We start from the raw sequence: 17,278 nt of genomic DNA, 5'->3' as shown, positions 1-17,278 counted from the left end.
CAACAAAGAAGAGAAATAAAAGATGACTATTAATTAATAAAACTGGCTATTCAAATTCTACTGTTCCTGTCTCTCGCTTAAAAGAGTCACTACCTCAGCGTGGCAAGTGCTGTGAAATTGTGATCAGCCAGCATAATTAGTGAAATTCAAAAATTAGTAAATCAGCTTTGAGGTACAAGAAAGTGGTGACAGCCAGACAACAAAGATATAAATTTCACAGCTGTTCTATTAGAATGTGATGCTGCTGCTGATGATGATGACGACAATGATGCTGATGATTAAAAAAAAGTGATACCATGGACTACAGGGTTCGTAAGCAAAAAATCTAGAAAAGAAAATGTTTCAAAAATTAATGTAAACCATTTCTTTTTGTTTATTTTATTTCTCCTCATATCATTAAAATGTAGACAATCTATAAACGGCATCATTTAGAATAGGTACAAGGTTAACTTTCTGGCATATATTTTCTGTCAGTAAAAAATGTTTGTAATTTTGGACTGTCACAAAATGAGCTTTTGGCCAACAAGGTCTTTGTCAAAAATAGACCTCCCCCCCCCCCCCCCCACACACACAGTAACACTCACGCAAACACAATTCGCACACACATGACCACAGTCTCTGGCAGCTGAAACCAGAATAAGAGCAGCATATATCATATATATGTGCGGGTGTCTGTGTGTGTGTGTGTGTGTGTGTGTGTGTGTGTGTGTGTGTGTGTGTGTGTGTGTGTGTGTGTACCTGTCCTTTTTTCCCCCTAAGGTAAGTCTTTCCGCTCCCGGGATTGGAATGACTCCTTACCCTCTCCCTTAAAACCCACATCCTTTCGTCTTTCCCTTTCCTTCTCTCTTTCCTGATGAAGCAACCTTGGGTTGCGAAAGCTTGAAATTTGTGTGTGTGTTTGTGTGTTTTTTATTGTCTCTATCAACATACCAATGCTTTCTCGTTTGATAAGTTACAGCATCTTTGTTTTAATATATAACTCTTAAATTCGGTATTTAGCTTTTCATACCATTTCTTGTACTAATTTAGAAACTGAAATAATTGCCAAAATTCAGTTGAATTTGAAAGAGATTCAATTTATACTGGAAAGACAAAATATGACCACAAAGTTGAGTAATCAATTGAGTTTTGTCTTAAAATTGCGTATCTAACATCTTTAAGTGAGCAGTAATGTCAGTCACAAATGCTAAGTCACATAACCAGTCTCGATTTTTTAGTTCAGAGATATTTCTGTTCTCTTCATATACTAAAATTTTGATATCAGAAACTGTACCCATTTGACCATAACATTGCCATCTTATTTCTGCGTAAAAAAATCAAATCACCGCATTTTCAACATCAGTCTCTTCAAAAAACATTTTAATTAATTGTCGTTGAGATCATGAGATTTTTATGAAATCAACTGTTGAAATCTCAACTTTCATGGCATTTTCAAAAGCAAGTCTCTTCAGGCATAAAGAATTTTGGTGTGTCATATCATCATCACGCATTCCTAAATGCTGTTTCAGTAATGATACCAATTCAGAATTAATTCCTACTAAAGACAGCTCTCTCTTAGTCATAATATCTGCTGACTTGGTCCAATCTAAATCAATGTCTTTTGATCTTAGAACTCATTTTTACCAACTTCTCAAATAAAACGAACATGTACACTATCCCATAAGAGTCAATGAAAATTAAGCAAATTTCTTTGAGTATGTTGGCAACTGGATCTTTGTAGTTGCGACAGTGCAGTAATTCTCCTTTGCTGCATTCATCCAGATTAATAAAATTTTCTCACAATGTTTCAGTCATTCCAGATAAATCTTACAGCAGCTATACTGAAAAAATTTTTGATAAAATATCCACCCATAAATAGCCAAAAATGTTTTCTTTAAGGTGAAATATTTAAAAATCTGAATCTCTCTACAGGTGTTTTGAAAAATCACATGCTGACTTGTCATTTCTAGTTTTGAGGACAAAATCTGTGTGTAAGTGCTTATTCTGCTAAGTCTGAAAATGTAGAATGCAGGTTTCTGTGGTGGCTCCTTATGTTGAATTCCTCTGGGACAGCCACAGCACTTTTCTAAATAAGTTACTGCATAAAAAAATAATTTTTGGAGTAGCTGTAGTGAAGCTGCCACTTTCTGTCCTGTAATTGCGACTCATACTTCGCCCTGCTTTATCCATTCTCGGATTAATTTTACGCCTTCTCCAAATTAAAATAATGACTCTCCACAACTATGTTAATGGAGATAAGAAGAAAAAGGTTTGTATGCACAAACACATTTATAAAAGCTGTTTACATTATTACTGACCAATAATCATGAGGTAAATACTTACAGGCTCACAGAAATACATGAGGAAATTGTTGCTTACTTTTGCCAAAAAAATTTGAGCATGCTAATGAGTATGACAATGGAGTGCTTACTGGTAATTAAATAATGTTGTTGCCACAATCACACTGTTGTACAAGAGAGAAAGTTGAAAAATTATGTCCCATGAGACTACTGTAGCTACAAGAAAGAGCAGTGAGACATGCCACCAACAGGTCAACAGTAGGCTGCAATCTGTGCACACTTGCTTCAGGATATCGGCCAATACCATATGACAGTCGTATATTCGATATGATAGGATACAAATATTCCTTGACTATTTTTGTAGATGTAGCTATTGGAAAGATAGCTGCCATGAAGTTAAATGTAAACATACGGTGGCTCAGGTGAACTGCAGATGTGCATGTCCATTGTACGCATAATACCTGTCTATTACGCAAATATGAATATAAGCTGCTGCACGTGGTGACAAGTGGCTGAAAAGAGAACTGTCAAGGGATATAAACGTAGATAGCTTATGTCTCAAAATTTTACTAATTTTTTTAGGAACCAATCTGTACTTTTATTCTACATCTGCATCTATACTCTGCAAACCACCATGAAGGGTATGGTGGAGTACGTCCCATTGTATCAGTTATTAGGGTTTTTTCCCATTCGATTCACTTACGGAAGGTGGGAAGAATGATTGATTGAATGCTTTGGTGCATGCTGTAATTATTGCCATCTTGTCCTCATGATCGCTATGCGAGCAATACATAGGGGGTTGTAGTATGTTCCTAGAGTCATCATTTAAAGCCGGTTCTGAAAACTTCGTTGTAAGCTTTCATGGGACAGTTTATGTCTGCCTTCAAGAGTCAGCCAGTTCAGTTTCTTCAGTATCTCTGTGACACTTTCCCACGGTTCAAACAAACCTGTGACCATTTGTGCTGTCCTTCTCTGTTTATGTTCAATATACCCTGTTATTCGTTGAGATTTTCTGGTTCTTGGGATGCTATGTGTCTGAGGAAGCTCGTTCTTTCAAAATGCAACAGTTTTAATATGACTAGCACCACAAATGTGGTTGATCCGTAATATTCTGTTAAAGTGTTAAATTACAACAATGAATACACTTCCATCAAGCAATGAATAGAATTAAAGTTCATCAACTTACATGAACAAGATATCCTTTTGTGCTCAGTGCACCATCCAAAGTTGTCAAGAGATCATTCAGCTGTGTCGACAGAGCTGCAGACTTCATTGTTGTCAGGCAGTTCACAATAACTGGCTGAAAAGACAAGCAAATTTGGTGAAATACACTCTCACTTTGTTATTCAAAGATTATCTTAACTATATAAAATGGAAAATACCATTAAACAATTTGTTAAATTCACAAGGAGACAGATGATTAGGCTAGTACCATTCTCCACGGAAGAGAACTCTACTACAGCCAACACAAACACACTAAGTAAATATAAGCAACTTGCTTTTGTTTTTTACTGTGGTCTTCGAGCACAAGACTGGTTTTGCACAGCTCTATCCTCTGCAAGTCTCTTCATGTTTGCACAACTACTGAAACCTATATCCATTTGAATCTGCTTACTGTACACATACATCAGTTTCTCTCTACAATTTTTACCTCCTACACTTGCTTCCACTACAAAACTGACGATTCCTTGATGCCTCAGGATTTGTCCTATCATCTGGCCCATTCTTTTCATCAACTTGTGTCACAAATTTCTTGTTCCCCAGTTTGATTCAGTACCTCTTTTTTGTTATTCAGTCCACCCATTCAACTTTCAGCATTCTTCTGTAACATCACACTTTACAACATTCTATTATTTGCCCATATCTAAGTCGTTTATTGTACACTTTCACTTCTATAAGAAACAGCACTCCATGTAAATACCATCAGAAAAGACTACGTAACACTTAAATTTATGTACAATGTTAAGAAAGTCTCCTTTTTCAGAAATGCTTTTCTTGCTATTGGTAGTCTGCATTTTGTATCCTCTTTTATTAGTTGTTTTGCTGCCCAAATAGCAATATTCACTGACTACTTTTACTGTCTCATTTCCGAATCTTATTCTATCAGTATTGCTTGATTTAATATGAGTTCACTCCAGTACCTTCACTATACTTTGATGATGTTCATCTTATAACCTATTTTCAAAACACTAACCATTCCAGTCTATGATCTTCTGAGTGATTTGCCAACTCTGGCAAAAATAGTCACTGGCAAATCTCAAAATTTTTATTTCTTCCCCATGACTTTGAATTCTTCTTCTTCTTCTTCTTCTTTCTTGGCTCTATAGCTCATGATGAGCCTTGGCCTCTTCAATTTCCTTCCATTTCTCTCAGTCCTTTGCCAATACTCTCCAGTTTCTATAGCCCATCATCCTAAGATCTTCGTTTACTCCATCTTTCCATCTGGCTCTTGGTTGACCATGTCCTCTCCGCCCTCCTGGCTTTCCTTATAATATTCTTTTTGGTACTTTTGTATCATTCATGCAAGCCACATGTCCCACCCACCTCAGTCTGGATACAACTCATGATTGTATCTCCTTCTCCATCTTCCACTTTCACAGATTGGGCCGATAATTCGTCTAAGCACATTTCTTTCAAATGCATCCAGTGTTTCAATATCTTTAGTTGCTAATGTCCAGGCTTCAGAGGCATATGTAAGCACTGGTTGTATAAATGATTTTTACATAGTTAATTTCGTGATACGAGTCAGGAGCCTTGAGAATAAATGTCTTGTTATGGCAAAATAGGCTATAGTGGCTAGTATTAATCTCTGCTTAATTTCATAGGAGGTATGATTTGGATGCGTAACTGTCGAGCCCAGGTACTTGAAATGTTCAACTCTCTCAAACATATAATTGCCCATTGTTATTGCATTTGGCATATTTTCTCTACGTGCTTTTCCAGCTGCCATATATTCTGTTTTTTGTTCATCGATAATTAACCCCATGTTGCTACTAGCCTGTTCAAGAGCTGTAAATGTCTCTTTCATTGTTTTTTTGGGTTCTTGCTATTATATCTATGTCATCTGCATAGGCCAGTATCTGCACTGATTTATAGAAGATTGTTCCCCTATTCAGAAGGTTTGCGTTTCTCAGCACCTTCTCCAGGATGGCATTAAAGAGAAGACATGCCAATGCATCCCCTTAACACACTCCGTTTTTAATACTCAATGTATTGGACGTCATTCCTCCTATTCTTACACTACCTTGTGTTTCGTTCATTGTCATTCTCACCAGCCTTACCAACTTTCTCGAGATTTCCAGTTCATCTAGAGCTTGATATAACTGCCCTCTATTTATGCTATCATCAGCTGCGTTGAAATCTATAAAGAGGTGATGCGTGCCAACCCCGTATTCGTTTGTTTTTTCCAGGATTTGTCTTAAGGTCAATATGACTTTGAATTCCATTTCCAAATTTCCCCTTGGTTTCCTTTAATGCTCACCCAATGTGCAGATTATACAACATTAGGGAGATACTATAACCAGTATAAAGCCCTCCACAACCACTGCTTTCCTTTCATTTCCTTCAACTCTTACACAACTGTATAAGTTGTGGCTTACTTCACACTCTGTATTTTATTCCTGCTATCTTCACAATTTCAAACAATCTATTCCAGTCAACATATTCAAAAGCATTCTCTAAAACTACAAACTCTAAAATGTAAGTTTTCCTTCCTCCAGTCTATCTTTTTAAGACAAGCAATGTCCTTTTATTTCTCCAAAACACAAACTAATTTTCCATGAGTTCACATTCTACAACTTTATCTATTCTTTTGTAAATAATGTGTGTCAGTATTTTGCAACCATTACTTACTAAACTGATGGTCTACTTTGGAATAGCAGTTATTACATTCTTCTTCAAATCTGTAAGTATTTGGTCTATCTCATCTGTTTTACATACCAGGTGGAATTGTTTTGTCATTCTGACTCTCCCAAGCAACTCAATAATTCTGAGAGAATGTCATCTACTGTGGGGGGCTTGTTTTCACTTAAGCTTTTCAGTACTATGTCAAGGTCTTCTCGCAGTGACATATCTATCATCTCATTTGATCTGGCTACTCTTGTCTTTCTATAATACTGTCTTCAAACATGTTTCCCTTGTGTAGAAACTTTACGTATTCCTTCCACCTTTCAGCCTTCCCTTCTTTGCTTAGTATAAGCTTGTAATCTGAGCTTTTAATTTTCATACAAATGCTTCTCTTTCCTAATGGCCTCTTTAATTTTCCTATAAGCTGTGTCAATGAATTTGTCCCCTAGACATTCCTGCTCTGCCATTTTGAACTTTCTGTCAACCTCATATTTTAGGCATCTGTATTCAGCTTTTACTGCTTGATTTGCTGCTTTTTTATATATTTTCTCCATTAGTCAGTAAATTCAATACAAATCGAGCCAGGGGCTGGAAACTGTAGGTGATGATGATGATCCGGTGTTATCTAAGGATTTCTGCTAGACCTTTTTTTTTATTTTTGCCTATTTGATCCCCTCTGCCTTCACTATTTCCATTATCCATTAGTGTAAATTGAAGGGGGATCACTGCTGTCAGTTGCAGCAGGACATTAAGCAGAATCAGCAGTGACGAGTGAAAATGTGTACCAGACCGGAATTCGAACCTGGGATCTTCTGCTTCCTAGGAAGCTGCCCAGTAAGCAGGAGACCCCAGGTTTGAATCCCAGTCAGGTACAGATTTTCACTCGTCACTGCCTAGTAAGCAGGAGATCCTGGGTTCGAATCCTGGTCTGGTACACATTTTCACTCATCGCCGCTGATTCCACTTTATTTCCTGTTGCAGCTGACAGCAGTGATCCCCCTCCAATTTATATATAGTGTTCCACAGTTGCAGGATCTGCTTGGTGCCTGGTCTTTCAAAGGAATGGGCACCATGCATTCAAACTATCCATAGTCTTTTATTGTTTCCCTTTTCCTTGTTTCAGTCAATCATTTTCTGATGTATCCTTGAAAATCTCAACAATCACTGATTCTTGTAATTTTATATAGATTCCATTCTCTTAATTTCCTTTCTTTTTACAAGAAACTTAAACAAGAAACTAGATCGGAGTCCACATCTGCCCCTGAAACTGTTTTGCAGTTTAATATATGGTTTTTAAATCTTTGTCTCACCATTATACAAGCATAACATATCTGAAACGTTCCGGAGTCTACAGATCGCTTCTGTCTACACAACCTTCTTTCATGATTTCTAGCTGTCATTATAACAAATCTATACCTCAGGAACGAATACAGAAAGTAGTTGCAGGGGATTGCGAGGCAGGAGGTGCTCATACAAGTTGAGTCTGTCTCATCATATTAGCAAAATGAGGATTAATTTGGGTACAATCACTTTTTTGGTAGAAGAAAGTAAAACAGTAAAAGATGAAAACAAGTAAGAGGAAAACACCTGGAATTAAATAAGAGCTCCGGTTGAAAGAGCACGGATTTGCAAAAATGGTAATTGTTTGTTTGACTGGTCGTTACAACAGGCATTAAAACTGCACGACACAGGGCAACCAGTAAATATGTAGGAAGTACACATGACAGAGTGAGAAGAACTGAACTAAGAAAGCCACAAATGAGTTCTTGGCAAGAAAATAAAGGCAGCATCAAAGGGAGCACAAACTGGATGCTGGAATAAAACAGAACCAAATTGGGAAAAATAGGACTAAAAAGTCCACAATAGAAAAAACAAACAAAACTGAGGAAAAAATACAAATCACCTGCAGATAGTTGATGGAAGGTATACAGACACAGCTAACACTTAGAAAATCACACTAGCTTTCTAGCCCATCTCTGCCTATTGCAGAATCACATGGCAAATTCCAAGTTCAAACACTATAATGCTGCTGGAGGAGAAGGAGTTTTTCTTGAAGAATCAGTGTGGGTATAAGCACTCAAACAAAAAACAGTTTACTTTGTTGATCACAATATCTTGCAAAAAATAAATGCAGATGAACTAGTAGATACTTTCTTTCCAGATTTGAAAAAAGTGCTGTACACTTTGCCATATTGTCGACTAATAATTGTCAATATTGTTTTACCAAAATATCATCAATCTGATATCTTCTTTGATCTTCTGAAATACTCCATCTGCACTTCTTTTGCAAATGTTTCTCAATACGTGTATTCACAATGACTAACTCACACTCAGCACAAAGTTTTACTTATCTTTGTCTCTTTTCATTTTGCTTGTTCAGGGCGAAATTGCCCATTATTTTCTGATCCCTATCGTCACCAAGATCACATTTCAGTATCAAATTGTGATCAAATTCTTGTCCTCTTTGATATATTCTATGCATTTATTAATACCGTTACATTGTTTTTCAATTTCATTGTCATTCGGATATGTAGTTGTCATGTATACTCATCTGATTACATCTAACAATGGAAACTCCAAGTAGATATATCGACAATATAGGAGAAGATACCATAAAGATGAGTTAGGTTGCAGAGAAGCACAATTAAAAGACACTTACACATAAGCTTTCTACGACAACCTTCGTCAGTACAGCCCAAGCTGCCAGAGTTGACAGGTGTGTATGACATGTGCTTGTTCGTGTGAATGAATGGTGTGTGTGTCTCTTTTTCTGACAAAGGCTGTGGCCAAAACCTTGGGTGTAAGTGTCTTTTAATTACGCCTGTCTGCAACTTAATGTCATCTTTATGGTAAGTAGCAATCTATCTTTTCCTACATTGTTGATTACCATGTCTGACTGATATCCATTCAATTCCATCACAAACATTCTTTCTATTTGGTGAACATAATTGTTTACTTTATTTCCAATGTCCACATTCATTATTAATATTATTATTACCCCTGCTCTCCCACCATAATCGTTTAATACACACAGTGCACTGTGTTTTGTTCACTGTAAGTGGTATTTCATGACCAATATTATAAATTGAGTGAGTGTGTGTGTGTGTGTGTGTGTGTGTGAGAGAGAGAGAGAGAGAGAGAGAGAGAGAGAGAGAGAGAGACAGTTAATTATTAAATTTTTCTTTTGCATAAGTGCTCTGCAGAATAAGTGCTACATTTCACAAGAGAGATCCAGCTTTGGTATCTCACCCTTCTGCTGTAAATGCAGACATGAAATTGAAAGTAGCACCTGGATGACCAGGGTTATCTTACCCAGTTTAAAATATCCTATGGGGGGGAGGTAGAGGAAGGAGGAGAGCAGGAGGGAGAAGGGAACAAACGAAGACGGCAGCTGTACAGAGGAAAATATGAAAATAAATGATTACATATTAATATCTGCATGCTTTTCATCTCCAATTTTAGATTGATTACACTGCCTTAGTGTTGATGTTGTTATTGATGATGATTATGATTTTTTTGGTGGGACTTGACATCTGGACCATTAGCAACCTTACAAAATTCTTGAAAAGATGAGTGTGATTAAAAGAACCCCATAAAAGTGTTAACATGAATTAAACAATGGAAAATCCAGGATGGAATGTAACAATATTCTTAGAAGGAAAGTTGCTACTCACCATATAGCGGAGATGCTGAGTCGCAGATAGGCACAACAAAAACAGATTTTCACACTTGAAGCTTTCGGCCAATGACCTTTGTCAACAATATACACACACACACACACACACACACACACACACACACACAAGCAACTCTTACTAATGACAGTCGTGTGTGAGTTGCGTTTGTATGAGTGTATGTACATATGTGTCTATTGTTGACAAAGGACATTGGTCGAAAGTTTTAAGTGTGAAAATCTTTTTGTTGTGCCTGTCTGTGGCTCAGCACCTCCGCTATATGGTGAGTAGCAACTTTCCTTCTCATAATATTGTTAACATGAATTAAAACATACCACAACCCTAAAAAAATCAAGATCATTCTCTCTCTCTCTCTCTCTCTCACGCACGCACGTGCACACACACGCCATAAACTTAATGCCACTGTCATTTCTAAAAGTATTAATCAAGAAAGAAAACTGCAATGAAAATGTAAAATACTAGAGCAGAAATCATGGCCAGTTGATAACTAAACTAATAAAGGCTGAGCCAGCCACTCTGCACTAAAGCCTCTATCCCATGAGTTTAGTGTTGAGTTTGGACAATTCACAAAAATTTTAAATGCAGCCCTGGCTCATCTCAGCATCTGCTAAAATTAAGGGCAAATTGTAACTTAAGTCTATTCCATCCTCTAATCAGAATACAGATGCACCATTAAAATATGGTGCATTGACACACGTAAGCCACAGCCATCACAAATGGATGGGTCCTCCTGCCATATCTAAAAACTATGTGTAAGGGAGCTATATCCAACATCATGTCAAGTGAAAAAGTCTCCCCCCCCCCCCCCCCCCCACTGCTTGTGTGACTGGAAGTAAGAGTGCCACAGACATATAGGTGGTTTCACGGCCTACAGCTTGTTGTCCTTCATTAACAGCCATTTTTCCTCCCACTTGTACATGATTTTCTAGCTCAACAGTGAATTCAAAGTCTGTAGGAGAATGGCACACATTGTTCAATTCTGTCTTTCGAAGAGGCATCCATGGCTGCATGTCAGCTTGCTCATTTCCCTTTATCCCTAAGTGTCCAGGTACCCAAGAGAATTCCACCACCCTGACAGATTAATGCAGCAAGAGAAAAGCTTCTGCAAAGCAGTGTTTGATAATTTCCTGACAAAATTCATTGATTTATGGTACTCTTGTTCACTATTAACCAAAAGTAGGCCTAAGCATAAACAGAAAAGCAAACAGCTAAAATGGTATACAGATGAGATGGCTCACATTAGGGAAGAGATTCTTAGACTGTACAGAATATATAAAAATTCTTGTAAATAAGGGCCTGAGCTGGATTGCACTTCTTACAGAGCTGATTTACAATTTAAAAAGTACTGCAAAGACAAACTGACACTGACCAAAAGCTTGCATGCAAACATTACATAGAAGGTGCTCCCAACAAATGCGAACCAACATGGGACATCATCAATCACGGGAAGTGCCAACACGCAAGATGTGCTTTCTAACGTCAGTGAGAGAGCTGAATGGCAAAATTAATCAAAATGGCACTTGAGCTTTAGATCTTCTTGGTGCTGAGTCACATAACAGGTATACCTGGAATGTTGTCACTCCAAGGATATTATAAAGCTGTGTCAAGGTTCTAAAACTACAGAAGACTGGACTGTTATTGGTTCTCTAAATATGTAATTAAAAAATAATACATCTCATCTGTCAACCTCTTTCTACCATCAGGGTTGCCACAAGTTTCCCCTAGTGAAATTCCCTTATTTCCAGACCACTTTTAGCATTTTTCCCAAACAAATTTTGAGATCTTAGGGGTAAGTTAAGACATAAGTTGACAATCTGTCTCTGCAGCTATGGTACAAGAAACACTAGCGCAAACGAGGAAATATCTATTTTAAAACAAAGCAAACTTGCAAGCAGATGGCGTTTTCTGATGTGAGCAGAAATCTTAAGAACTAACATCAACATCTTTTGTAATTAATTGTCTTTAGATGGAGAATGACCAGTAATGTTATTTTGTTTCAATAAAATGAAACACATTTAGTGACAAAAATACGCATTTCCTTGGAGTCGCAAGATGGATTTTAAATACCCGATTTCAGAAATAATGCCAGAAAAAAGTAGGCTTCTTGAAAGAAATGCCGAATTACAAGAGTTAATACAAAGGAGGGACATAGTAAAATTTGTGTAACAACAGCGAATACAATGGCTAGGACACTTGCAGAGAATGGCAGAGGATTAATTCAAAAGAAAATGATGAAAGGTGTGCCTATTCAGCTAGGCAAAAAGGGAGATCTAGAAGAAGATGGACTGATGATGTAATAGCAGATCCCTCCTGTATGGGAGTCCGGGGTTGGAAAAGAGCAGCAAATAACTGACAAGTGTGGAGGAAGATTGTTGAAGAAGCCAAGGCTCACCAAGGGCTGTAGCACTACGGAAGAAGAAGAAAAATCACAATAATGAACAAAGTTAAACCTAAGGAACCATGCGTCCTTCTTTTTTAAAGAGACTATACACCCTCATAATACCAGATGCAGACTGAACATTAGTATACTGATACACAGGCTCACAAAGACTCCAAATCCTCATAAAATAACATGATTAAACTTTTTAAAAAGCTTCCAATATCTGCTTGGGCACTGTCTCATAATATTTTCAAAGTTATGATATATTACTGTTTACTCAAACTCCCATTTTACAAGATAGCTGAAGTACTTGAAATAAAATAATTCACATTAATACTTAAGGCTAAAGTCTAGATCAGGACCAGCAACAGTCACAGTGGTACTCACCTACTGGTCATAGATTGCAAATGCGTTAGTTCATGTAGCCAGTGAGATGATTCTTTGACATAATCAATGAGTGGCGAGAAGAGAGGGAATGTACAGGGTGATTATAATTAAAGTTAAACTTTCAAACCCCTGTAGAAATGACACCACTCATCCGAATGACGTCAAATCGCAACGGAATATTATCAAAGTAGGGGAAAAACGTATGGCAGAAGAAAAATAAATAGCTACAAAATGTAACTATAGATAGCGCTGTAAGCATCATAATTTAATAGTGGTCTATGACAAATGAATCATACAACAATACCTAAGGTGTATGTTTGACGTTAAACAAAATGTACTACTCAGTGTGCATGGGTGTACAGGTGTGATACCGTTAATTGCGTAAGCCCATCCAGCATGGCAACTTCATATCACATTGGATGGTGGGAAAAATCAGTTTTTAATTGTCCTGAGGCCAAAAACCACACAAAAAGCATCACTCAAATCGGTTTTTAATTGTCCTGAGGCCAAAAACTCTATAAAAAACATCAATTACATCAGTTTTTAAATAACCTGAGACCATAAACTGCAGAAAAAGCATCAATACCATCAGTTTTTAATTGCCCTGAGGCCAAAAACCGCATAAAAAGCATCAATTAAAATCAAATCAGGTTATTAATTTCCATGTGACTGGCACAAAACATGTTCAATATGCTCTCCACCATTTTCTGCAACAAGTTGAAATCGAGAAACAGCATGTTTCACAACTGATCGAAGTGTTTCCGGGGTCACATTCAGAATGTGTTGCCAGTGTGTGTCTTCAATACAGCAAAGTTTGCAGTCAGAACACTGAACACACCATCTTTCAGATAGTCCCACAGCCAGAAGTCACATGGATTAAGATCAGGTGATTGAGACGGACAGCCTGTATGGAAATGGTGGCTGATAATTCTAACATTTTCAAGATGGCACTTCAGCAGCTGATTAACTGGATTTGCAATGTGCGGAGGTGCGTCATCTTGCATAAAAATGATACCATCCACACATCCCCACTGTTGGAGAGCTGGAATGACGTGGCTGTGCAAAAGACGCTCATAGTGCTTACCAGTGACGGTACAGGTAACAGGACCGGAAGCACCTGCCTCTTCGAAAAAATATGGCCCTATGACAAATGATGGTGTAAACCCACACCACACAGTGACCTTTTCAGGATGAAGTGGTACTGGTTAATTCATGTGTGGACTTTCCATTGCCCACATTCGACAATTCTGTGTATTGAGATGTCCTGTCAGATGGAAGTTGGCTTCGTCTGTCCACGATCAATCATTATCCACTGTGATGTGAGCAAGAAATTCTAAAGCAAAGGTCTCTCTTGCTGGCAGATCAACGGGAAGTAACTAGTGCACATGGGTAATTTTGAGTGATAGCAAAGAAAAATGTAGGATTTTACACACCATGCTCATGGGTATGTCCAATGTTCGGGCAATTCTCCATGCACCACACGTCTGCACGCCACCATTCGTCACCTCCTGCATTGCTGTGGCCACTGCTTCCACTAATGTCAAATCAATTCATTTCCTCCCTCCACCAGGTTACACACCACACCAAAAGAACCTATATTTCTGAATTTCCGAATCATTTTCTTCCGACCCATGGCAGGCATCAGAACAACACCTTTTTTCAAACCCTTCAGTGTCCGGAACCTCTGAATAGTGATGTGTGTACAGTCACCAATCTTGTAATACAGCTTTACAAGCAGAGCACAATCCTGCATTAAGACAGTCGTAGCGAACGTCACAGACACGAAAGAAGGAAAAGCCTTGTACCCGACATGTTTATACCAACTTCAATGGGCCGTGTGCATGTTTTCACTTACATATACTGACACATACGGCACCATCTATTAGTCAATTTTCATACCATCTTTTTTTCTTCTGCCATGCGTTTTCCCTATTCTCCGATAATATTCCGTTGCAATTTGACGTCATTCTGACCAGTGGTGTTACTTCTACAGCATTTTGAAAGTTTAACTTTAATTACAATCACCCTGTACTTCTAGCACTGAATTTGAAAGCATCATCTTGTTTACTGTTTTTCAGTGTGTTAGTGAGGTTCGAGAGAAATATTTTGTGATCATGGCAGTGATTGCTACGAAGTGGAGTGATTTAGTGCTGCAGGTTGATATAATCCGTTGGTGCATGTCTCATGGATTAATTGCAGAGAGCCAGCTGCTGTAGCCAAGCGGTTCTAGGAGCTTCAGTCTGGAACCGCGCTGCTGCTCCGGTCGCAAGTTTGAATCCTGCCTCATGCATGAATGTGAGTGATGTCCTTAGGTTAGTTAGGTTTAAGTAGTTCTAAGTCTAGGGGACTGATGACAGATGTTAAGTCCCACAGTGCTTAGAGCCAGTTGAACCATTTGCATTGCAGAGACATAAAAATGTATCAAATGTGGTGGCGAAATGAATACTGAATCGATCTGCATGAGCACACTGAGTCTGGATCAATGTTTTTTAATTAAATCATGGGAGAAGGTAAGTGGATCAGTGTTTATTAATAATAGAGATACGTGTTACGTATATTAATTGATCCTCCTACCTTCTCCCATGATGAATTTAAAAAACATTTATATACTTACTCAGTCTAGAGAAATAATTCACTGCTTTTTCAAATAAACCACAGGTTGTGACACTATCCCTGGTTTTCAGATACTAGCACAGTTTAAATAGATGCACCTCAAACAAGGATCAATTAAATTTATAATCCTCGCTCTTTCTTTTGAGTGTATTACTTGGAAACACATCACCTACTTACTGCTCTCCCACTGGCTGTATAACACAAACAGCTGACACACTTACCTTCCTTTGTTCCCATCATACCTCACAGCAAGCACTTATAACATTACTGCTCAAAACATGTAGGTATGCCAATGCCCCTATTCTATCTAGACTTTTACCTACTTAATGTTCAAACCTATTCCACTGTGCATGATCAATGGTGAATACAGAGCATTGTACTACTCCCTCCAAACACCATCACGCATGATCCCACCCCTATACACAACACAAATCTCAGCAGCATTGACTCCTTCTGCCTGAAAAATCTTAAACATGGCTGTGATTCAGTAACTGTATAAATGTGAAGAGGTTGAAAAAAAATCAGTTAACTGAATGTAATCTGGCTGCAGTGTTAAGCCACGGCATGTGATGTTTCTGGGATTTTATATCAATTTTACATATGACAAGAGCCATTCAGCTTCAGCTAATTTAATTTACTACCATGAACCATGGACCATGCCGTTGGTGGGGAGGCTTGCGTGCCTCAGCGATACAGATAGCCGTACCGTAGGTGCAACCACAACGGAGGGGTATCTGTTGAGAGGCCAGACAAACGTGTGGTTCCTGAAGAGGGGCAGCAGCCTTTTCAGTAGTTGCAAGGGCAACAGTCTGGATGATTGACTGATCTGGCCTTGTAACAATAACCAAAATGGCCTTGCTGTGCTGGTACTGCGAACGGCTGAAAGCAAGGGGAAACTACAGCCGTAATTTTTCCCGAGGGCATGCAGCTTTACTGTACGATTAAATGATGATGGCGTCCTCTTGGGTAAAATAGTCCCCCATTCGGATCTCCGGGCGGGGACTACTCAAGAGGATGTCGTTATCAGGAGAAAGAAAACTGGCGTTCTACGGATCGGAGCGTGGAATGTCAGATCCCTTAATCGGGCAGGTAGGTTAGAAAATTTAAAAAGGGAAATGGATAGGTTAAAGTTAGATATAGTGGGAATCAGTGAAGTTCGGTGGCAGGAGGAACAAGACTTCTGGTCAGGTGACTACAGGGTTATAAACACAAAATCAAATAGGGGTAATGCAGGAGTAGGTTTAATAATGAATAGGAAAATAGGAATGCGGGTAAGCTACTACAAACAGCATAGTGAACGCATTATTGTGGCCAAGAAATATACGAAGTCCACACCTACTACAGTACAAGTTTATATGCCAACTAGCTCTGCAGATGACGAAGAAATTGAAGAAATGTATGATGAAATAAAAGAAATTATTCAGATAGTGAAGGGAGATGAAAATTTAATAGTCATGGGTGACCGGAATTCGAGTGTAGGAAAAGGGAGAGAAGGAAACGTAGTAGGTGAATATGGATTGGGGGTAAGAAATGAAAGAGGAAGCCGTCTGGTAGAATTTTGCACAGAGCACAACATAATCATAGTTAACACTTGGTTTAAGAACCATGAAAGAAGGTTGTATACATGGAAGAACCCTGGAGATACTAAAAGGTATCAGATAGATTATATAATGGTAAGACAGAGATTTAGGAACCAGGTTTTAAATTGTAAGACATTTCCAGGGGCAGATGTGGACTCTGACCACAATCTATTGGTTATGACCTGTAGATTAAAACTGAAGAAACTGCAAAAAGGTGGGAATTTAAGGAGATGGGACCTGGATAAACTGAAAGAACCAGAGGTTGTACAGAGTTTCAGGGAGAGCATAAGGGAACAATTGACAGGAATGGGAGGAAAAAATACAGTAGAAGAAGAATGGGTAGCTTTGAGGGATGAAGTAGTGAAGGCAGCAGAGGATCAAGTAGGTAAAAAGACGAGGACTAGTAGAAATCCTTGGGTAACAGAAGAAATATTGAATTTAATTGATGAAAGGAGAAAATATAAAAATGCAGTAAATGAAGCAGGCAAAAAGGAATAC

At 38.2% G+C, this 17,278-nt stretch overlaps 1 protein-coding gene across 2 annotated transcripts in view; it reads right to left on the bottom strand.

The window, feature by feature from the left end:
• LOC124711990 (methionine--tRNA ligase, cytoplasmic) overlaps positions 1-17,278 on the bottom strand; it is a 122,132-nt gene that overhangs the window by 101,282 nt on the left and 3,572 nt on the right. For both annotated transcript variants that reach the window (XM_047242275.1, XM_047242274.1), the window contains exon 3: positions 3,466-3,579. In XM_047242275.1, coding sequence (XP_047098231.1) covers positions 3,466-3,579 — 114 coding nt within the window. The remainder of the gene's footprint in view (positions 1-3,465; positions 3,580-17,278) is intronic.

Source organism: Schistocerca piceifrons, chromosome 8 (genome assembly GCF_021461385.2).
Source record: "Schistocerca piceifrons isolate TAMUIC-IGC-003096 chromosome 8, iqSchPice1.1, whole genome shotgun sequence".
NCBI lineage: Eukaryota > Metazoa > Arthropoda > Insecta > Orthoptera > Acrididae > Schistocerca > Schistocerca piceifrons.
This window is presented reverse-complemented; position numbering and strand designations above follow the sequence as displayed.